Below are 22946 nucleotides of genomic sequence, written 5' to 3'. Positions count from 1 at the left end.
TTTGATCTTGTTTTCCTCATCACCTAAATAATAGAATGCTCGTGCATATATACACATGTCAGGTTGTACTTATTTGACAGGATAAAAGTTGTGTGAAATAAATTACGAAACTACCCCTGCAACAACTGACTGGAGTAACACAGTGAAAAGATCTGAGATTTTTATCCTGGAGCTCTACCATTAATCCTCTGTTCCTTTCTCTTGACTTAGCAAGTTCTCATTCTTAAATATTTAACCAATATTTTGGACAATCACAATACCTTACTGACTTTTTAAAGATTTAGATGTATCATATTCATTAGCTGGGATGATTCTATTTTTTTTTAAATGCACAAGTTAGCAACAAAGAATTTCCGCACCAGAAGAGAAAACGTTGGGTGTATTGTGTTTGAGACTGCTCATTATGGAACCATCCAGTCACTCCAATTTTCTACAAACCCTGACATCCAGTTTCCTTTTCAAAGGCACAGTTGAATCTGCAACCACCTCTCAGGCATTTCATCTCACATTATAATTATTTGCTGCAGAAGCATCTTTCTTTATCTCCCTTGATCTTTTGCCAATCACTTTGATTCTGTGTTCTTTGATCCTTGACCCCACAGCTAAAGTTTACCTCACTTTACTCTGTATAAAACTGTTAAGGCCTTACACCTTTCTTATCTCCAGCTCAACGTTTTTAGCTCCAAGGAGAGGACTCTTGACTACTCAACATACTGGAATATTGCCCATGGTAATACAGGAGACATACTAGTGTGGATAGAAAATTGGCTGATTGACAGGAAGCAGAGTCAGAATACTGGAATCGTGTTCTTGGTGGTTGCCAGTTCCTCGTTGTGTTCAACAGGGGTCTTTTTATGTTCTATATCATTGATTTAGCATATGGAATGAATTCTTTGTGGCCAAGTTTGCAGATGATAAGAAGGTAGGTGAAGGAGCAGGTGGTGTTGGGGAAACAAGGAGGCTGCAGAAGGACTTAGATTAGGAGAATGTATTTCCTTTGCCACTTCTCTACACAATGTTGGAAACTGTATGGTCATGCACTTTGGAAGAAAGAACTCCTCCAGAACAATGATCAGAATAAGACACCTGACTCTGGCTATGGCCTAACAGCCTTTATAAAGATTCAACATTTTTACTTAGTCAAATGTTCTATTAATGCAGAGTTGGCAGATGGAATTCAATCTGGATAAGTGTGAGGTGATGTATTCTGGAAGGACAAACCAGAAGGCTGAGTATAGGGTTAATGGTTACTTAAGATTGTGGATGAACAGAGGGACCTTGGGGACCAAATCTCTCAAGGTCACTGCACAGGTTGATAGGATAGTTAAGAAAACGTATGGGATGTTGGGCTTCATTAATGAGGGATTGAGTTCAGGAATAGAGAGGTCGTGTTTCAACTCTACCATTCTCTGGTGAGACCAAACATGAAGTATTGTATTCAGTTCTGGTCATCTCATCATAGGAAGGAAGTGGAAGCCGTGGAGAGTGCATAGTGGAGATTTACCAGGGTGTTTCCTGGATTGGGAAACAAGTTCTATGAGGCAAGGTTAGCAGAACTGGGACTTTTCTCTTTGGAGTGTAGAAGGATGAGAGGAGACTAGATAGAGGTCTACAAGATTACAAGAGGCATAGACAGGGTGGACAGTCAGTGCCTGTTTCCACGCCAGGAATAGCAAACACCAGAGGACATATGTACAAAATGAAGGGAGGGAAGTTTAGGGGAGAATCAGGGGTAAGTTTCTTTGACACAGAGAGTGGTAGGTGTCTGGAATGCCTTGCTGGGGATGGTGGCGGAGGCTGAAATATTGGGGCATTTAAGAGATTCTTAGACACATGGAGGAAAATAAAATAGAGGGTTATGGGGTATGGAGGGATTAGTACTTTTTTTACGGATATATGGGTGGCACAACATCGAGGGCCGAAGGGCCTGTCCTGTACTGTAGTGATCAATGTTCTATTAATGGAAGTTGAGATCCTGTATTTTTATATGGCCCATTCATAATCTATTCCGATTTTAGGCACACAACCCCAGGTCACTGTTTCTAGATTCCTTTTGAAAATGCACTGGCTAGCCTATGTTGTCTCCTGCTTTTGGTCAAAGAAATCATTTCCATGTTTAATTTCATCTGTCACATGCCTACCTGTTACACCAGACCATGTCCCTTTACCATCCTTTTTGCTGTTTACTACATCTCCAAGCAGCATTGGGAAACTTATCCTGCATACCAGAAGGTTCCATTCTTGTCACGTGATACTACATTTAGAACGTGACATACATGAAACTCTTTAACTTTGTCTACCGTCAGGAAGACAGAGATTCGCCACTTTGTCCAGGGCCCCTCCCAGAAACAAGGCCCCAGCGAGGAACAAACTCACCACCCCAGTTTACAAGACCAGTGCTCTAACCACTGAGCTATCGGAGCTTTTAGTTATTCATTTATCGAGGTGGCAGTGACTCCTCTCATTTAGTCATAGAAGCACCATTGGCCTCAGCCCTGAGTTCTCAATAGAACAAACTTGTGCTGCATTTAGTTTGTAATCAGGCTTTTCCAAATGGCTAATTATCTTTTCCTTCTTTACCCTGTATATAGTTCCTAAAATCTGAGTTATCGCTCAGTCCTTGTGGTTGGCCATTTCATCCACGTCTCTCCTTTTTGTTCCACTCTGGCTACAGTTCCTCAGATGCCTTTTCTATTCCAGTGCAGCTGTAAGACTCCGTGCCTGGTGCTGCCCAGACACATTTCTGTTGAAATTATTTTGGTCAAGAAGCATTTTTCCATGGCTTATCTAGTGGGAGTTATTAAATGAGGATCATGAATTGGAATATTGCACTCTCATGCCCATATTTCAGGGTTAGTCTGGCTGGTTGGAACTGATGGATTGGATTGTTGATTTGGACCAACTGAGTCATCACACAACCATGTGAAGCAGCACCTATTATAGTGAAGCTTTAATTTTTAAGATTTTGATGAGTTTACAACATTGCATTAGTCCACTTTACATGATTTTCTTACAGTGTCACTTGTCGTAAACCGATCAGAGGGTCTGCTGGGAGGCCAATTGAGTTCACATACAAGGATGTACTATCAAGGAGGCCTACACTAAAAGTCCAGCTGCTGACACAGGTCAAACCAGAGAAGAGTAGAAGCCGATGCTCTGTGCCCATCTGGATCCAGATTGTGGTGCTCCTCATCATGGCGTTCTTCCTGTTCCTGGTGCATCAGGCCATGGAAACAAACAAAGGGAATCCATTCCCTCTGATTCCAGATCTTCCTTTGTAATGGGCTGTAGTGCAATAACCATGACCATGGATAAGGCCTCATCCAGGTCTGAATCCCACTGTTCTGTTGTTTCAGAGATGAGATTGGGAAATGGCTGGAGGGAAATGATCACGTAAAAATGTTTCTTGATGAGGTAGGAAGGAAAGCCGAAAGCCGACCTGTTTTAGAAATGGATTTTTTCAGGCCTCTGCATCAGAATCATTTGATTTTAAAAAAACCTTGCTATTCTGTACTATCATTGGATAGTACAGCCTGTAGAAATGCAGGATGTAAAATCATTTCACGATCCTGATACCTCAGACACCTCACCAAAACAGCTCAAGATGGTTCACCCAGTAATGGTTTTTTCCTTAACGCACGAACTCCAAACCCTTTGGAAAATACTCTGGACCAAAAGTTTCAACAGTCCACTCTTTAAAAAACTTTGTAGGATTTGTTCCCTCAAAACCCTCTGGTAACCCCACTATTTTATTATTATTCCGCCGACTTTGATTTTCCAACGAGTCCATCTTCTGCAAAAAATTCTTCATTTCAATTTGCCATCCAGCCATGGCTCCTTCAACTTGATCCAGTCTGTCTTCTACATTCTTAATTTTATTTTCAACCATATCAACTGCTGTCAAACATTTATTAACGTCCTTCATTGAAGCAATCTCACCAGACATATCAGTAATTTTAAGTCTAATCTCAACGAGTTGTTGATCAACATTTTGAAAACTATTTTTCTAAATTTGAACTTCTGTTTTTTTTTAAATGAAACAAAATGATCATGGTACAATTGGCAAATTCAGGGTAATAAATATACACTAATACTAACGCCACATGTTTGTAGCAGTTTTAAGTAGGTAGTTAGCAAAAAGGATTGTACATGAAGTCATTAGTAATGATGAATCTTTTGTACTTTAGGCATGTAAAATTAACTGATCTAGATAATGTAGACTTTGTGTTCATTGGCTTTATAAATTTGGAAATCATTGCATATCATGAGCCTTTGCATACAACTTTGGAGATGTTGCATGTTTTTTTCATTGCTACCTTTACTGTGTTTAAAAAATACATTTATAGTTGAAAATGTCGACTTAAATTTTGATTCTTTTGAAATGTCTTTTTTAGAGATTATTGTGTTGGTAATGTTCTGTGCTCATACTGAAGTAAAATGACTTGAATATTGATAGTTAATGGAAGTTGTACACAACATTTTTCATTTCTGCAATCTACGGCCCAATGCACTTGGGAATTCTTCTGATGAACGTGCTGTAAATTCTGAGCCTGCTCGTGCCTGAACGTGCTCTCCAGTCAGGCTATGTTGAAGGATGAGAGATGTGGGTTAAAAGTCAACTATTCTGTAGAACCCAATGTTACAGACATGATTTGAAGCTATTTGTGCAATGCGTAGGGCCCTAGAATCCCTTCATTGAAGTTTCTTGTTTGGCTAGTTTTCTACAGGGTAGGATTGTTGTGAAATGTCAATGTGTTTTATTGTGATCTAAGGGAATAAATGATTATCAATACAAGTATTTGTCTTCATTTCTGAGCTGCACTCCTCTATTCCAAAAGTAAATCACAAAATTTGGTTTGGTGACATCCTCAGTGAGTACATCTGCTTAAATAAAAAGAAATGAATGTGCCCATAAAAAAGTTTGAGAGTTACTTTATCTGTAGAGCCATCTATAATTCTAATACCATGATGGAACAGCAGCTACTACAGGGGAACCATTCTGAGACCCCTAAAACCTGCATTCTCTGTACACCAATAGATGGAACCAAGAGCCTATTGCTTTTAGCTCATCAACACGGCTGTGTTGGCAAGCTTGTGGTGATGGACTTTACAGAAGTGTTACATAGAAATCTGTTTTATTTGGATCATGATAGGTCCAAATCAAGATAATTGGCTTGTTAGGAAAAAATAAATTTGTGTCATGCTCCCATTCATTTGTTGGTCGAGATCATGAGGCAGAAGGTTCTATTGAAATACAATAAAACAAGTATGTCAATATTTTATGTACCTCAGAGTTTACAATGAAATGATGATCTGGATCCATCCAACCCTTATTAAATAAAATGAACCAAGCAAAGGATTCTTTACCGATATAATTATTGGCCATTGGCCCAGCAACAGATTTAAATTTCTCTTTTAAATCTCACCATGGTCTTGCCTTGTCCCGACTTTTCTCCTAACATCATTGAGCTGAACAGTTCTTTGGAGTGCTCCTATGTCCTCTACAGCTGCTTGTCCTAATTTTAATTGCTGCACTATTGGCAGGTATTCCTTCAGCTGTCTTAGCTCTGTGTCCAGTAGTAACCTCTCTAATTTCCTGAACCTTGGCCCTCCCTCAAATTTAATTCTTTGAGACAGCCCTCATTATTTATCTCACCTATCTTATTTTGGTAAGGTGCTATATAAATGGTAGTCAATGTGTTTCCTCCTTCCCGGAACTTCAACGTGACTGTTGGTGCTTTATTTTCATGATCTCTAAGCTTTGTTCCATTTTGCCTGAGGGCTTTCCCTTTTTAAAGTTTGTGTAAAGTTCACTCGAACAGCTACCTTGGATTTAGCAAGGACCTTGGCACAGCCGCTCTCATCCAGGTACTGTTCATGAAATGAAACTCTCCTCACACAAATCCTCAGCATTATTGTACTTCTGTTCTCTTTATGCGAATAAATGTGATTCAAGTGATGATCCCGAGGTTGGGGTCTTTCTCTGCTTGTTGGACCGACACTCTTATTTCTTTTGATTTCAAAGTTTACTTCATGAATAGAGAGTGAGAGAAGGTGCATTGTGGAATGTTGCCAATCATTCAATTGGAGAAATGTGGAGAGCTTGGAGATCTGTCACTGGAGTAACTTGGAAACAAGAAAAATCAACTGAGTGAATGGGGTGGAGAATACAGGTTTGGCTGAATGTTCAAGAAGGTAGAAGTTACAAAGGTATGGATGGCATCGTCATTAGGGTTAACCACTAGATAAAGATTCTATTATTGTCATATAATGCTACATTTAGATTGTAACATACAGGAAATTCTTTAACTTGGGTCTTAATTAAGGTGGATGTTTGGTTGGAAGGTGAACTCTGGTCAAATACATAATTTTTCCCTCCCCCACTCAATGTTGGATTGCCTGTGGCCGTTCCCCTCAACAATAAGTGTACCATTTTGGATACTGCTGGGGGAGGGGAATGATGGTTGTGATCAGGTCTGGCATAGAGATTGGTACTTCGGCTCAGAAGAGAAGGGGGGTGGAAGAGGAGAGCTATGATGATTGGGGATTTGTTCTTTAGGCAAACAGATAGGAGGCTCTGTGAACGAGATCAAAGCTCCCAGATGGTATGGGCCTCCCAGGAGCTAGGGTCAGGGACCTCTCTGATCGAGTCCACAGAATTCTCAAGCGGGAGAGTGAGCAGCCAGATGTTGTGGTCCAATGGGGAGCAATGACATGGATAAGAGTAGGGATGAGGGCCTGAAGAGGGAATACAGGGAGTTAGAAAAGTTAAAAAGCAAGACCTCAGGATTGCTGCCTGTGCCACGTCACAGAGAGGGTAGGAATAGGAAGTTGTGGCAGATGAATCCGTAGCTGAAGAGTTGGTGCAAGGGGGAGGGGTTCAGATTTGTGGATCATTGGGGTCTCTTATAAGGGACAGGCTGCACCTGAACTGAAGGGGGACCAGTATCCTGTTGGACAAGTTTGCTCGAACTTTTGGGGAGGATATAAACTTGTCCGGCAGGGGGGTGGGAATCAGAATGTGAGGGCAGAGATTAGGGTACAAGGACAAAAGCCTGATGCTGTGTTCTAAGGAAGCTTACCAGGATAGAGCATGCTCATTGGTTTGGCCCCAGGCAGTTTTTTTGGGGGGGGCGGTGGGGGGGGGAGGTAAGAGACCAGTGGCCCATTCTATTTCCAGGTTATTTCCAATTTGTTCCCTCCCCAGTATACATTTGATCCACTTTTTCAGGAACTCTGCCATGTCTCTCCCCTCCTTCACCCCCACAATTTTAACTGTATTCCTTCTGCAGGGGACAAAACATAAAAGTATCCAGTTAGAGGGGTTGAAATGTGTTTATTTCAATGCTAAGAGTATTAGGAATAAAGGGGATGATCTTAGAGAATGGATCAGTATGTGGAACTGCAATGTTGTGGCTGTTACTGAGACTTGGCTGGAAGAAGAGCAGGATTGGCTGTTGCAGGTACCAGGGTTTAGGTGCTTTAAAACCAATAGGATGGGAGGTAAGAGAGGTGGGGTTGGGGGGGGATGGTCAGCGATAGTATCGCGACTATAGAAAGGGAGGACGTTGCAGGAGTGTCCACTGAGTAATAAAGAGGAAAGGAACAATCTACTGGGAACAATTTATAGGCCCCCAACTAGCTCTTGGGATACCGAGTAGATAAGCAGGCAGATTTTGGAATGGTGCAGAAATTACAGGGTTGTTATGGGAGACTTCAATTCCCTAATGTTGACTGGCACCGCCAGGGAGGAGAGAAAATGGCAATGATGGAGCAGTAGCGGGTTTGGAGAGCTCCCCCAGTGAGGATTAGAAAAACAGATAACCCAGTAGAAATTGGCAGGATAGAGACAAGATCATCTAGAAAACTTAGAGAAAGTAAGAAAATGGTGAAAAAACTGGTTAGTGAAAGGAGAGTTCGAGAAAAACTCACCTCGTTGAAGGGAGGAGGAACCTGATGCTAGGCCTGCCCAGAAGCCTCGCAAAGGATCCCCTGTTGGGAAAAGAACTCAATGGAGGATGTGAGCAAGGGCAGTGGGGTGGGGCTGACCCGGGATGACATTGGGAGAGGGTCGCGACTGAGGCATCTGGAGTGCTGTTGGGTGCAGAAAGTTCGGAGGAGCTGGGCCGATGTGGAGATGGTGACAACATTAGCGGTGACAGAGGGAAGGACCATGGAAGCTAAGAGAAAAAATAATGCAGAAAGCAGAGACTTCCCTGGTAAGGCCGGTCCAACTGGCAGGCGCAAAGAGGTCGACTACAAGGCGTCAGAGGGCATTCAAGGCACGGGGCCTGGTAGACTCCAGGAGCAATGCAGCCAGAGAGGAATTGGTGGGAAAGTCGCATGACAGGGCGGACTGGAGTCAGAAAGCGAGGTGGAGGAGGATGAAGAGGAGGAAGAGCGAGGGGGAAAAGAGGGTCAGATAGAGATATACTGGAGGCCACTGGCCAGATTTTAAAAAAAACGTTTGAAGACACTGGTGGCAGGACAGGGGAACAATCAAAGAAAGGTTGAATAACTTGACGGAAATGGTATCGGAAACAGAGGAGTGGAGTAAAGACTGAATTCGAGGGAGAATAAAATGGATGTGTGGGAAAGGGATAGTGGGAGAAGATAGATACCTAGAAAACATTAGCAGAAGGAATACAGTTAAAATTGTGGGGGTGAAGGAGGGGAGAGACATGGCAGAGTTCCTGAAAAAGTGGATCAAATGTATACTGGGGAGGGAACAAATTGGAAATAACCTGGAAATAGAATGGGCCACTGGTCTCTTACCCGCCCCCCCCCCAAAAAAAAAACTGCCTGGGGCCAAACCAATGAGCATGCTCTATCCTGGTAAGCCTCCTTCGCTACCAGGCTACAGATAGGATTTTATGGGCAGTGGCAGAGGGTGCGAAGGCTAGGGGGTCCGGTGGAATAGGAGGGGCAGAAGGTTTTATTCTACCCGAACATAAATGTGGCGTTATTGACACGCAGGAGGGAATTTGACTGGGTTAAAAAGAGCCTTAAACAAAAAGGGATCAAGCAGGAGGGGAAAGTAAGTTTTTAAGGTGGCAATGGATGTTGTAAGAGCCCTGCCACCACTTCAGAATTAAATGTAAATAAGGGGGACAGAGTTAGGAGAAGGATGGGCTGTAAATATTGTAATTGTGGTGGGGGGGAACTGTTTTTTTGCCATAGTGTTACTTTTAAAAAGATTCCTTTTTAAGTAAAGAATTAAATCAGGGAGCTCAAAGAAAGGGAGGGAGGTACAAGTGATAGATGGGTGCATTGGGCAAGTCTCAAAATGGCAAGGAGATTGGCACCAATATCTTGGTTATTGGTGCCGGGCTGGGGGAGGGTGGGGGTGGGCTGGGGGAGGGTGGGTGTTTTCTGGGGTGATTTTCGCTTTGTTCTGAATTATGGGTTCTACTTTTGTTAATTTGTTTAGTGTTTGTTTGGAGGGCCTGCGCCAAGAATTTACGGAGGAGAATCAAGGTGGAGGTTAAGTATCAGGGGATGAGAAGGACGGGGAAGGTATAATTGAATGAACTGGGGGTAATGGATAGGTGATCAAATTTGTGAGTTTTAATATAAATAGGTTAAATCGGTAAATTAAGAGAAAAGGTCTTGGCACACTTAAAAAAGCTGCAGGTGGATATTGTGTTTTTGCAGGAGGCCCACTTTACAAAACAAGAGCAGTGGGTGGGACAGGTGGTGATGTCCTCCTCCAATTCTAGAACCAGTGGAGTGGCCATCTTGATAGGGAAGAATGTTCCAGTGATGGTCAGGGAGGTGGTCACTGTCTTGGTGGGGAGATTCATGATAATGCATTGTTAAATATACTCAGAACCCTGGACACATGCCCCAAATTTTAATGACAAAAAATTTATACAGCACATATTCTTGAAAGTATCCAAAGGATGGGAGAATGTTTTGATTGGATGAGGCTTTAATTTTTGTGTGGGTCCGGTCATGGACAAATCAGCAAAGAAGGTAACAAGGTGGCTAAGTCCACCCTGGCCTTTATGAAAAAGCTGAATCTCATAGATAACTGGAGAAGGCTGAATCTGAGAGAAAGGGATCACTCCTTTTAATCGAGATAACACGATTCCTGCACTAGAATTGATTTATATTTGGCATCAGCCCAATTGGAGGGTAGGATAGTGGAAACCGAGTACATAGCTCGGCTACTGTTAGAACACTCACCCTTGACTTTATCCATCATAATAACCAGGCCTTGGTGTAGATGGCACCTAAATACGTTGCTGTTGGGAAGACCGGAATTTTGTAGTTTTGTTAGAGCTGAGATAGAATGTTCTGTGAGATGAATTGCCCCTCTACTGAGGATAACTTCCTGATATGGGACACACTGAAGGCTTATTGAGGGGGCCAGATAATACTAAGAACATTAAAAAAGGGCACATGAAGGTCGTTAATATTTTAGAACAACAGATGGTACAACTGGAAAAGGATTAGCAAAGAGCAGGCAAAGAAGAAAAATATAGGAATTTAGTGAATGAAAAGCTCAAATATAATAGGCCACAAACATACAAGATGGGAAAGTTAATTTTAATATCTAGATAGCAGTACTATGAGCTGGGAGAGAGGGCCTACAAAGTCGGCCTGGCAGGTGAGGGTGGAAGAGGCCTCAGAAACAATCAATGCGATTCAGACAGGGGAAGGCAAGATCTCATATAAACCAAAATAAATAAATGAAGCATTATAAGGAATTGTAAAAATTTGGTGATCTGACCAAAATAGATGATTTCTTGCTTTCATTGGAACTACTAAATTTGGATCAGGAAGAACAAGAGGGGCTGAGTGCCCCTTTCTCTAAAGAGAAGATTGTGTGAACCCTGAGCTCTTTGCAGGCTGGTAAATCACTGGGGGAGGATGGTTTCCCCACCAAATTTTATAGAGTTCAAAGATCTTTTTATGAAGGTGGTGGATCAGGCAGTGAAGACGCAAATCACAGCAATCATCACAGTGATTCCAAAAAAAGGCAGGGACCCATTGAATCTCACCTCATAAAGACCCATCTCATTATTGAACAGGGATTATAAAATCATTGCAAAAGCATTGGCCAATAGGATGGTAGAATTTTTGCCGAAATGAACAAATCCAGATCAAGCTGGATTTGTAGAAAGGAGACAATCAGCAAACAACATAGCTGGATTCAACATAGCTGGATTACTTAACACAATACATCTGGCACAATCTGGGGTGGATCCAGCAGGCCTTTGACAGATTGGAGTAGTTCACGGTACTGAAGAAACTTGGATGAGGACAAGAAAAAAATAATTACAAATAGCCAGATATCTCCAGTATTTCGTTTGAGCAGGTGTGGTAGGCAGGGTTGTCCACGTCCCCAGCGCTGTTTATACTGGCAAATGAACCGCTGGTGGAAGACATTCAGTGGGATCCAGGCACAAAAAGGTTTAGGGTGGGCCAGCCAGGTGGAACACAAAATCAACCTTTTCGCTGATGATATGTTAGTATATTTGACAGACCCTTGGGGGGAGGGGGGTTTTGTTGGCCAGGCTGGGGACCACAATGAAGGAATATGGAAAGGACTCAAGATATAAAGTAAATCTAGACAAAAGTGAGATTATGCCTTTGACGAACAGGGATTATAAACAATATCAACAGAGAATTCAATTTAAACAGCCACAAGAAGGCATTAAACATCTGGGGATAAAAGTGGACAAGGATTTATGCAATTTATACAAACTTAATTATCTCCCTATGCTCCAGAAGGTTGAGAATGACCTTGCTAGATGGAGAACAAAGTTGGTGCCAAGGCTCCAGCACCTTTTTCAATCGTTACCTATTTTCTTGCCACAGGACTTATTTAAGATGCTCAACGAATGTGTCAAGAGGTTCTTGTGGAACAGTAAAGTGGCTAGAATCTCCATGGAAAAATTGACATGGGACTATAATTGGGGGAGGGGGGGGGGGGTTAAAATTACCTGATTTCAAAAAATATTACCAGGCGCCCCAGGCAAAGTTTATTGCCTCACAAATTGGACCACTGCAGAGGAGTTTATATACAAATGGGACACTAAATTAATCTCAAAGAAAACATGGCAAAGAATAAATCAATGTATTGGATGGAAGGTGGGGATATCTCCCAAAATGCCCTTAACCTAGAACAAATTAATTCCCTTGACTCTGGGTAATAAAATCCTTGGCACCTGGAGCCAAAGAAGGATCAGGTGTATCGAGGATTGTTACAAGCAAAGGCAGCTCATGTTATTCGAGCAGTTGAGGAACAAATACGATTTGTCCAATAGAACATTCTTCTGTTATCTGCAAATAAGATCTTAAGGGAAAAATGGGACCATCTATGACCCTACCTAGATGTAGTAACGAGGAGATTCTAATTCCACAGGGGACTGTGTGTAAAGTTAACTCTAAGTTGTATGACATATTCCAAAGTGAGGTCCCGAAGCCGGGCTTACACAGGTCGAGGGAGAGATGGGAGTTGGACTTCGGCACAACAATCGATGAAGAGTGGTGGCAAGACCCGTGTCTGGACAGTGTGACTGGAGTCATCAATGCCAGATTCAGGTTGGTGCAACACAATTTCTTGCACCAACTGTACTTCACACCACAATAATTACATAAATCAAAGCCAGACCTTTCAGAGACGTGCTTTAGGTGTGGTGTGGAGATTGGAACTGTTGTCCACTCCATCTGGTTTTGTACAAGGGTAAGATCATTCTGGGAGGACCTGGGGGACACTGAAAAAAATTACAAAAGTGGATTTTCCACAGGATCCAGAATTGTACCTCCTGGGAGACAGTGAGGATGTGAGTTTTAGAATTTTGTTTGTGAAGGTCGCCTTGGTGCTAGCCAGAAAGTGTACAGTAGTCACATGGAAGTCAATTCCCAACTAAATACCAAAGTATTTATGGAAATGCAGAGTTGCATTCCCCTGGAGAAAATCACGTACAGTCTAAGGGGGAAACATTACACATTCATTGGGGGATGGCAACCTTACTTGAAATATGTTGGCAGGCAGATTTGACTCCCTCCCCCCTCCCTTTGAATTATGGGGACTGTAACAATCTGTCCCAGCAGGGAGATGAGTGGGATTAAGGACGTGGGACATGACACAGACTTTCTTAGTTTTGTCTTTAGGTATTTTTCTTTTTATTCCTTTTTTTGTTATTCAGTCACCCTGGTTGTTTTTCCAAGGTTTCTGTAGGAGTTATCCACCCCATTAGTAATTGTTTCTTATAATTTATTTGACCAGATGTATTGGGGTTGGGGATAAATACGGACTCTGTATGTAATGAGCGTTGAAAAGGATTGTGTTGTTTGTTTAAATTTTTGAGTCTATGAAAAAAATGTTAACTGGCACCTCTTGACAGCAAGTGGGATAGATGGGGCTGAATTTGTCCGGTGTGTTCAAGAAGGATTCCTGACACAGTATGTGGACCAGCTGACAAGAAGAAAGACCACACTGGATCTAATTCTGGGTAACAAACCTGGTCAGGTGGTGGACCTCTCGGTGGGGGAGCATTTCATGAGATTGACCACAACTCCCTGACAAAATGGGAAAGTGTTTAATTGGAGAAGGGCTCAATACAATGGGATGTGACAGGAACTAGCGAGAGTAAATTGGAAACAGATATTCAAGGGTGTAAGCACGGAACTAACGTGGAGGAGGATTAGAGATTACGTGCTGGATTCTGGATGGGTTGTCCCACTGGGACAAGGAAATAATGATAGGAAAAGGGAACCATGATTGACAAAACTAAAAACTGAAGAGGAAGAAGGAAGTATACATTAAATATAAGAACCAGGAAATAGGAAGGGCTCATGAGAATTATATGGTAGCCAGAAAGGAGCTTAAGAAAGGAGAGCTTGAAGGGGGCATGAGAAGTCCTTGGCAAGTCGGATTAAGTGAAGAACAGAAGGGTGATGAGAATGAAGGTGGAGACCCTTTGAAGAGACATTTGAAGAAGCAACGTGCCTCTTTTACGGCGGAGAAGGTTGGGGAGGTCCTAAATGAATATTTGCTTCAGTATTCACAAAAGGACCTTAATCAGGGTGAGATTGATATACCAGATGCAATATACTCAAGTTGCTGTAGGAAGATAGCTCCAGATAGCTGGAGCAATGGCTATAATCTTTCAGTCCTCCTTGGCCACAGGGGAGGTGCCAGAGAATTGGAGAATGGCAATGTCGTCCCCTTGTTTAAAAATAGGTTAATAGGGAGAATCCTGGAAATTATAGACTAGTGAGTCTTATGTCAGTAGTGTGGAAATTAATGGAGAGGATTCTTAAGGATAGGATTTATGAGCATTTGGAGAAATACAAGGCTAGTCAGCATGGATTTGTAAAAGGAAAGTTGTGCCTCATGAATCTAATTGAGTTTTTTAAGGAGGTAACAAATAACATTGATGAAAGTAGGGTGGTAGATGTGGATTTTATTAAGATATTTGACAAGGTCCCCCATGAGAGACTTGTTCAGAAAGTCATAAGGCATGGGATCAATGGAACCGTGGCTGTGTGGTTTCAGAATTGGCTTGCCTGGTGAAAACAGAGTAGAAATGAACAGAAAGCATTCTGCCTGGAGGTCGGTAACTAGTGGAGTTCCACAGGGATCTGTTCTGGGACCCCTGCTCTTTGTATAAATGACCTGGGTGAAGAGGCGGAAGGATGGGCCAATTAGTTTGTGGATGACACGAAGGTTGGAGGAGTTGTGGATGCAGCTGAACGTTACAAGAGGATGTAGACAGGATGCAGAGTTGGGTGGAAAAGTGGCTGATGGATTTCAATTCAGATGTGTGAGGTGATACATTTTGGAAGGACAAACCAGGAGGCTGAGTACAGAGTTAATGGTCGGATACAAGAGTGTGAATGAATATAAGCACCTTGGGGTCCAAATCATAAATCTCTCAAGGTTGCCGTGCAGGTTGACAAGATAGTTAAGAAGGATCTGGGATGTTGGGCTTCATTAATAGGGGGATTGAGTTCAAGAGTCGAGGTCACATTGCAACTTTACAAATCACTGGTGAGACCACACGTGTTCATTTCTGGCCATTTCTCATTATAGGAAGGGTGTGGAAGCAGTGGAGAAGGTGCAGAGATTTACCAGCATTGGAAAATAAGTCTTATGGGGCAAAGTTAGCAGAGCTGGGACTTTTCACTTTGAAGTATAGAAGGATGAGAGGAGACTTGACAGAGGTCAACAAGATTATGAGACAGCCAGCTCCTGTTTCCCAGGGCTGGATCAGCAAACACCACAGGGCATGTGTACAAAGTGAAGGGAGGGAAGTTTAGGGGAGACATCAGTATCTTAGAGAATTGTGGGTGCCTAGAATGCCTTGCCTGGGATGGTGATGGAGTCTCGAACATAAGGAACATTTAAGAGACTGTTAGGCACATGGATGAAAGGAAAATAGAGGGCTTTGTGATAGGGAGGGTTTAAAATATGTTTTAAGGAATATATGGGCTGGCACAACATTGAGGTCTGAAGGGCCTGTTATGTTCTGTAAGTGACAACAGTTCTGTACTCTGTTAGTCAGTGTCTCTCCTGCATCAATGCCAGAATAGAAGTTCCTTGTGTTTGTATCAACATTATTTGGACTGAACAATAACCAGCAAGTTAAACTAATGTAGTTTTGTACTAAACAAAAATACTTTGTTAGTTTATCTTCCAAATTTTGACGTACATAATTTTTCTGCTGTGTGCTTCCATATTGAGAAGGAAGCTTCTGAACAATGGCAGATTTCTATAAATTTTAATATTTTTCAAAAGTGCACAACAATTGGTTACCTATGACTATAATATCCAATATTTATGGTGCTCATGTATTGCATTCATTTTTTAAAAAATATTTAGACATACAGCATAGTAACAGGCCATTTCAGCCCACAAGTCCATGTAGCCCAACAACACCCAATTGACCTACACCACCAGTATGCTTCAAACAGTGGGAAGAAACTGGTGCCCCTGGGAAGAAACTGGAACCCACACAGACAAGGGGAGAACATACAAATACCTTACAGACAGTGTGGGTTTTGAACCCAGGTCCCAATCGCTGGCGCTGTAAAGGCCCATTTTGATATCAGTCAAAAAACAAAATAAGTGTTACTTTGGCACAAGTCCTTCAGATCCTTGTGTTGATCTATCCTTCCTGATCAGGTCTTGCACCGTTATCTCTCATTTGGGAAGTGGCTGGTCAACTCAGTCTTCTGCCACAACTGATGCCAGTCCAATATATCATGGTGCTGTCATCTTTAAGAGGGAGTGCCTCAAGAAAGCAGCTTCTATCATCAAGGACCCTCACCACCCAGGCCATGCCCACTTCTCAATGCTACCATAAGGAAGAAGGTAAAGGAGCCCGAAGACGCATGATATTAAAAAAACTTCCCTCTGACATTAGATTTCTGAACCTATGGACACTACCTTGCCTTTTCTCCTTTTTGTACGAAATATTTTTTAAATTTTGTAATTACAGAAATATAAGTTGCAGTAATTTTGCACCTTGCTCCATACACAATGCTGCTGTAAAACAACAAATTTTGTGTCACATTCCTGTCAATAATCTCATTCTGATGAGGACTACCCTGTCCCCAGCTCTCGGTGGTAGCAGCTCTTTGCTACAATTGAGTAGCAGTGTTTCTATCCTCCTTTTACCAATTTTATCTTTGTGTAGAAGTGTTTGACCTCCTTTGACCCTGAATCTATCACCATGTGACCTCCTTTGAACCTGGTCCTATCTTAGTGTAGTGGTGTTTTGGCACTCTTAGCTTTCTGAAATTATCAAATAATTCTCCTTAGTTAGAATGAAACAATGGTTAATTGTTATATTTCAAGGCTAGTTTTAATACATTTGTATGCTTGTCTCAGTTGAGAGATCATTAAAAAGGGACACGCTGTTACATTACTCCTGTTTCTATTTATATGTGCTTTGGATGCTGCTCCAAGATGTGTTTTCCCAGCTGTTCCAACCAGGACAAGGTCAGCTCATTTAAACACAGTACATCCTGCTGGGATTGTTTCTGATCCTTGTTCTGTTATCTTTTTGCCTAACAGCAGCATCTTCTTTGCTTAATCTCTGAACCCATCAAAATATTTTCACTGAGCAAGGAAACAGGCCCACATGACCATCCCACCAAGCTAATCCAATTCATCTGCATTCAGCTTGTATCTCTGGATGCTCCCTTCCCTTCCCCACAGTTACAACAATAAACTTTATCTCCAGATCTGATGAAATAATGAATGGAAACATGAACTCTTTCCACAAAATGCAGCATTATACTAGTTACCACATTTTCTGTTTTATTGCTGCCTTTGTAGTTAATTAACCTTGACTATTGTATTTTCAACATCTTCCTCTCACTTATCTGGTCCTTCTGCTTTGAACACCTGGTCCTACCTGAAACACTTACTTCACCTTTTCTTGACTGACCATTTCTACCCACAGTAGGGACCCATCGAGTCCCTTCAACAATTCTTTGTCTGCTCGAGATTCCAGCACCTACAGCAATTCAAGATTTTGAGCCGGAATCCTGGAACAGAATTAGGCCTGAAACATTGGTGACTCTTCCTCCTTGGTGAGTTCTCACCAGCATCTCCTGCTCTTACTTTTGTGTAGAGTTCACTTTTACCAGTTTGATTTACCCAGTCAATATGAAGTCCCCAAGTCATTCTCTCAGCAAGATAGAACCACAGAACACTATAGCACAGAACCTGTGCTCATTCTGCCCATGCCAAATGATTCTGCCCAGTCCCACTGACCTACACCTGACCACAGCAACCCCCCTCCCCATTCATGCACCGATCCAAATATCTCCTCAATGTCGTAATCAAGTTTCATTCAATGGGGGAGCATGTTTGGTTGGCAATGTCTTCACAGTGCCAGTGAATGGGACTGGGATTTGAATCCCTCACTGTCTGTAAGGAGTTTTTACGTTCACACCATGTTTGCATGGATTTTCCCCAGGGGCTCCAGTTTCCTCCCACCATTAGAAACTTACCAATGGTTGTAAATTGGGCAACATGGGTTCATGGACCAAAGGGCCTGTTACTGTGTTGAATGTCTAAATTTCACCTCTTCAGCTAGCAGGTCATTGCACACCCCCACCCCTCTCAGAGTGAAGATGTTCCCCCCAAGCCTATTCATCCCCCTAGCCCTATGTGAGACCCCACCGTGACCACCTGCGAAATGGAGGAACACCACCTGATTTTCCGTCTGGGCACTCTCCAGCCGGATAGCATTAACTTTGACTTCTCTGGTTTCTGCTCACCTGCTCCCCTCTTCCCTGCCCCCCCATTCCCCTCCCCATCTTCCCCCTCCCTCTTCCCCTTCTTCCCCCTCCCCTGCCTCCCCCTCCCTCCTTGTGGTGGTACACCACGGGCCTTCTGCAGGGGCCAACCTCTGTACCTGCAGGAGTGTAAGGGGACAGGACAACACCTGGCTGGCTGCCAATCAGTCGGCCTGAATGGATCAAGCCCCACCCGGTCGAGTGTCAATCACCCTCCGGGATATAAGCCTGCGCCGGCCTCCCGAGGCCTCACACTGAGTTGCTGCAGCCACAGCCAGCCTGGTTCTGTGAAAGTCTTTGTGGATTAAAGCCTATTGTTCAGTTTTTACCTTGTGTGTGTCTGATTCTGTCTAACAGCGCACCACAATTTAATCCACAAAATTTTCCCACGGCTGCCATGGAAAAACTCCTGTGCGCAGGGAGTCTCGAGGTCGAACCACGCCACCCAGAAGCCCAGACACGCTTCAAGATCTGGCAGCATGCGGTTGAGGCAATCATCGAGGCACACAAGGGCGACATCCTGGACTCCGATTAGATGAGGTTGGTCCTACTCCGGTCAAAGATGGGTCCTTGCGCCTTCCAGGTAACCAAAGGCTGCTCCACGTACAAGAGTGCAATGGACTCTTGTACAAGTCCCTCATGAATGTGGTCTGTGCAAGGTACCTCCTCAACACCCGAGCCCAGCGACACGGAGAGATGGCTGAGTCTTCCCTGGGACACTTGCGAGAGTTGGCCCAACCGTGTCTGGCTGAACCCGGGGTAGGTGTAGAGGAGGTCAAGAGGCTGATCCAGGACATCTTCGTCCAAGGGCTACACTCGAGGGCCATCCGGCAGAAGCTGCTGGAAAACAACATCTATGCCATAACCAGGACTATGGAAGTGGTCCAAACCCTGGAAGCAGCAGCCCTGCACATCGAAGCCTTCGATCCATTTCCCCCCAGGCTCCCTCATGGCCCTCTCACACTGCAGCTGCAACCCCAGGCTGAGCTGAGGAGGAGAACGTCGCTGCGGCAAGTGCCCGGCGCCGCTGTAAGTACTGTGGGTCCTGGAGTGGGTCAGATCGACGATCGCGCCAAAACTGCCCAGCTAGGAACCAGTATTGTTTCCGATGCAGCAAGAAAGGCCACTTTGCAAAAGTGTGCCTCTCTAAACCTGCCCGCAGCTCAGCGGCCCTCTATGACCTTGCAGGACACCCCCCCCCCCCACGTTCGTGTGCAGAGAGGCGCCATTGTCCCCGCGACGACTTCTGCCTTCCCCGACTTCGACCGCGCAACATCCAGTCCCGCCAGCAACCATCGCAGCGTGTGCCCCGAGCATCTGCACCAGCCCTCACTGAGAACTACAACTACACCTTGCGGTGTGATGTCATTTCCAGCTGACGCAACAATGTCACTGCTGCCGGCTGTGATGATGTCACGTCCCCCTGGCACAGAGGACATGGCTGGGGTAGGAGGCCAGTCACGCAGCGGCTCCCCATGCCTCCGCCATCTTGGGCCGGGCAGCACCCGACACAGAGGGCCCCCGATGATGTTGAGAACAATGTGGTCAACATGGTCGATGACCAGGCCGCCCTACCGACGCTCCCCACGCCTCCGGGTGCCATCAGATGCCGCACGCCACACCCAGAGACCGACGGCAACGTGGTCAACACAGGCAATGACCAGACCGCCCTACCGATGCTCCCCACGCCTCCGGAGGCCTTCGGCTTCCGCATGCTGCACCTCACGACCGATGTCGACGTGGTCAACACGGGCGATGACCAGGCCTTTCTATCAACGCTCCTCAACCCTCCGGATAGCGACAACTCTGACTCCGAGATGGTCCTGGCCGCCACCACGCTGACCAGGGATATTCCCCACGATCTCAGGCGCTCGATAATGGACATGTGAATCAATGGGCAGGTAACAAAGTGCCTGTTGGACAGTGGCAGCACCGAGAGCTTCATTCACCTGAGTGTGGCCCACTCCCTAAGGTTAAAGGTCCACCCCACCACCTGCTCGATCCCTTTTGGGGTCACGAATGGGGTCTCTGTCTTCCAGCATGAGATGGATCGCATGGTAAACCGGCACAAGCTGAAGGCAACGTTCCCATATCTGGATAATGTCACTATCTGCAGCCGTGACCAGCAGGACCACGATGCTAACCTGGAAAAATTCCTCCAGACGACCACAGAGCTGAACCTCACTTACAAGGAGAAGTGTGTGTTAAGCACCACCCGCCTCGCCATCCTGGGGTACTTCGTGGCCCATGAGTCGTCGGCCCAGATCCGGAAAGGATGCGCCCATTAATGGAGTTACCCCCCCATGCTAAAGGCCCTCCGCAGGTGCCTGGGCCTGTTCTCTTATTACTCGCAGTGGATCCCTCACTTCTCGGACAAGGTCCGCCCACTGGCCCAAGCCACAACTTTCCCCCTCCCACTTGAGGCGCAGGCAGCCTTCACCTGCATCAGGCAAGACATCACGGACGCCACGATGCAGGCTGTGGATGAGGACTCTCCCTTCCAGGTTGAGAGCGATGCCTCTGAGGTGGTCCTCACTGTTACCCTCAACCAAGGGGGGGGGGGGGGTGCCCCGTCGCCTTCTTCTCCAGGACCCTCCACTACTCCGAGCTAGGGCACTCCGCTATTGAAAATGAGGCCCAGGTGATTATTGAAGCGGTCCACCACTGGCGCCACTACCTGGCCAGCAGATTCACGCTCCTCACGGACCAGCGGGCCATGGCGTTCATGTTTAACACTACCCACAAGAGCAAGATCAAGAACAACAAGATCCTGCGCTGGAGAGTCGAGCTGGTAACCTACAGCAACGACATCCAGTACCGCCCCGGGAAATTTAACAACTCCCCTGATGCCCTCTCTCATACCTGCGTGTCTATGCAGGACGAGAGGTTGCAGACATGCACGAGACCCTCTGCCGTCTGGGCATCACCCGGTTGTACCATTTCGTTAAGTCCCGAAATCTGCCTTACACCATCAGGGACATGACCGAGGCCTGTTGGGTCTGTGCGGAGTGTAAACCCAATTTCTTCCGCTCACGTTGTAAAGTCTACTCGGCCTCTCGGCGTGGACTTCAAAGGGCACCTGCCTTCTATGAACCGAAATGTCTACTTCCTCATGGTAGTGGACGAGTACTCACGCTTCCCTTTCGCCATCCCTTGTCCGGACACCTCCATGGCCACCGTCATCAGGGCTTTGGCGCAGATTTTCACCATTCACAGTGACCAGTGATCTAGTTTCATGTGTGACGAGCTGCGCCAGTACCTGAAGCCGAGGGGTATCGCAACCAGTTGCACTCAAGCTATAACCCAAGAGGCAACGGCCAAGTGGAATGCGAGAATGGGGTGGTCTGGAAGGCAGTCCTCCTGGCTCTCAGGTCAAAAGGGTGGGCCATTGAGTTCTGGCAGGATGCCCTGCCCGAGGTGCTCCATGCCATTTGGTTACTGCTGTGCACGACTACCAACGAGACCCCTCATGAACGTCTGTTCTCATTCCCCAGGAGGTTGGCGACTGGATGGCTCACATCCCAAGGACCAGTGCTCCTGCGTAAGCATGTAGAAACACAAGGCCGAAACCCTGGTGGAGCAGGTTTTCCTCCTTCATGCAAACCATAACCACGCTTACGTTAGGTTCGGCAGTCTCAACCAGGGACCTGGCACCAAGAGCAACCACCACCCCATGCCACCCTCCAACTCAGGATGACGCTGACCAGCATACACCCCTGTCCCCAGGCAGCTATGGGGCACGCAGGGCCTCCTTGACCACCAGAGGCCCGCTTCAGCCTTAGGAGACAAAACCGCCCCACCCCACCCACCCACATACGTCGACCCCAGCCGCCTTGGCCACCCCTCTGCACGGCACCACACCAGCCACACACACCCCTGCAGCCAGTCCCCCCACTTTCTCTCTGACCAGTGACCAGGAGCCAGTCCTATCACAGTTACAGAGGCTGCCCTCAACCTGTAAATATTGTATGTATGTACATAGTGGATGCGATTCCTTGTTACTGACCCCCACCCCCGGGACAATTTTAAAGAAGGAGGTGAATATGGTGGTACACCACCGGCAACTTCTGTATCTGCAGGAGTGTAAGGGGACAGGCAAAATGTGGCCGCTGTCAATCAGTCGGTTGGGTGTCAATCACCCTCTGGGCTATAAGCCTGCGCCGGCCTCCCGAGGCCTCACTCAGAGTTGCTGCAGCTAGCTACCCCCAGCCTGGCTCTGTGAAAGCTGTGGATTAAAGCCTGTTGTACAGTCTTTACCTTGTGTGTGTCTGATTCTGGCGAACAGTGCACCGCACTCCTTCTCTCCTCCCCTCCCTCCCTGCCCATCTCCTCTCCCCTCGGCCTTTTCTTCGGGCCCCTGCCGACATTTTCCCATCCTTTGAAGAAGGGTTCAGGCCCGAAATGGTTTGCGAGCTTTCCCTCCACCGCGGTGTGTGCAGATTTTCCAGATCGGCCGGGGCGGTGATCAGGGCGGAGCAGCCCGAGGAGGGAGCATCAGCCCCGCCCCCAGTGGGTGGAGCCTCCGAGCCTGTCGCCCGCCCGGAGGTGAGCGCGTCCTCGCACCAAGGGCAGACAGGGCTCGCAGCCGGCCAATCAGCCGCGGCTATCATGCCACGTGCTCGCTGCGGCCCAATCAGTCGCGGCTGCTTAGCCACGTGCTCGCTGTCGGCCAACCAGCT

General features: G+C 45.6%; 1 protein-coding gene across 1 annotated transcript in view; it reads left to right on the top strand.

The window, feature by feature from the left end:
- Positions 1-4795, top strand: part of LOC138748583 (lamina-associated polypeptide 2, isoforms beta/delta/epsilon/gamma-like) — a 97327-nt gene extending 92532 nt beyond the window's left edge. Inside the window, exon 6 of the mRNA XM_069909016.1 lies at positions 3017-4795. Coding sequence (XP_069765117.1) covers positions 3017-3281 — 265 coding nt within the window. The 3' untranslated portion in view covers positions 3282-4795. The remainder of the gene's footprint in view (positions 1-3016) is intronic.
- The last annotated feature ends 18151 nt before the right edge of the window (positions 4796-22946 follow it).

Source organism: Narcine bancroftii, chromosome 13 (assembly GCF_036971445.1).
Source record: "Narcine bancroftii isolate sNarBan1 chromosome 13, sNarBan1.hap1, whole genome shotgun sequence".
Taxonomy (NCBI): domain Eukaryota; kingdom Metazoa; phylum Chordata; class Chondrichthyes; order Torpediniformes; family Narcinidae; genus Narcine; species Narcine bancroftii.
The sequence above is the reverse complement of the archived record's forward strand: the minus strand, read 5'-3'. Positions and strand labels throughout refer to the sequence as shown.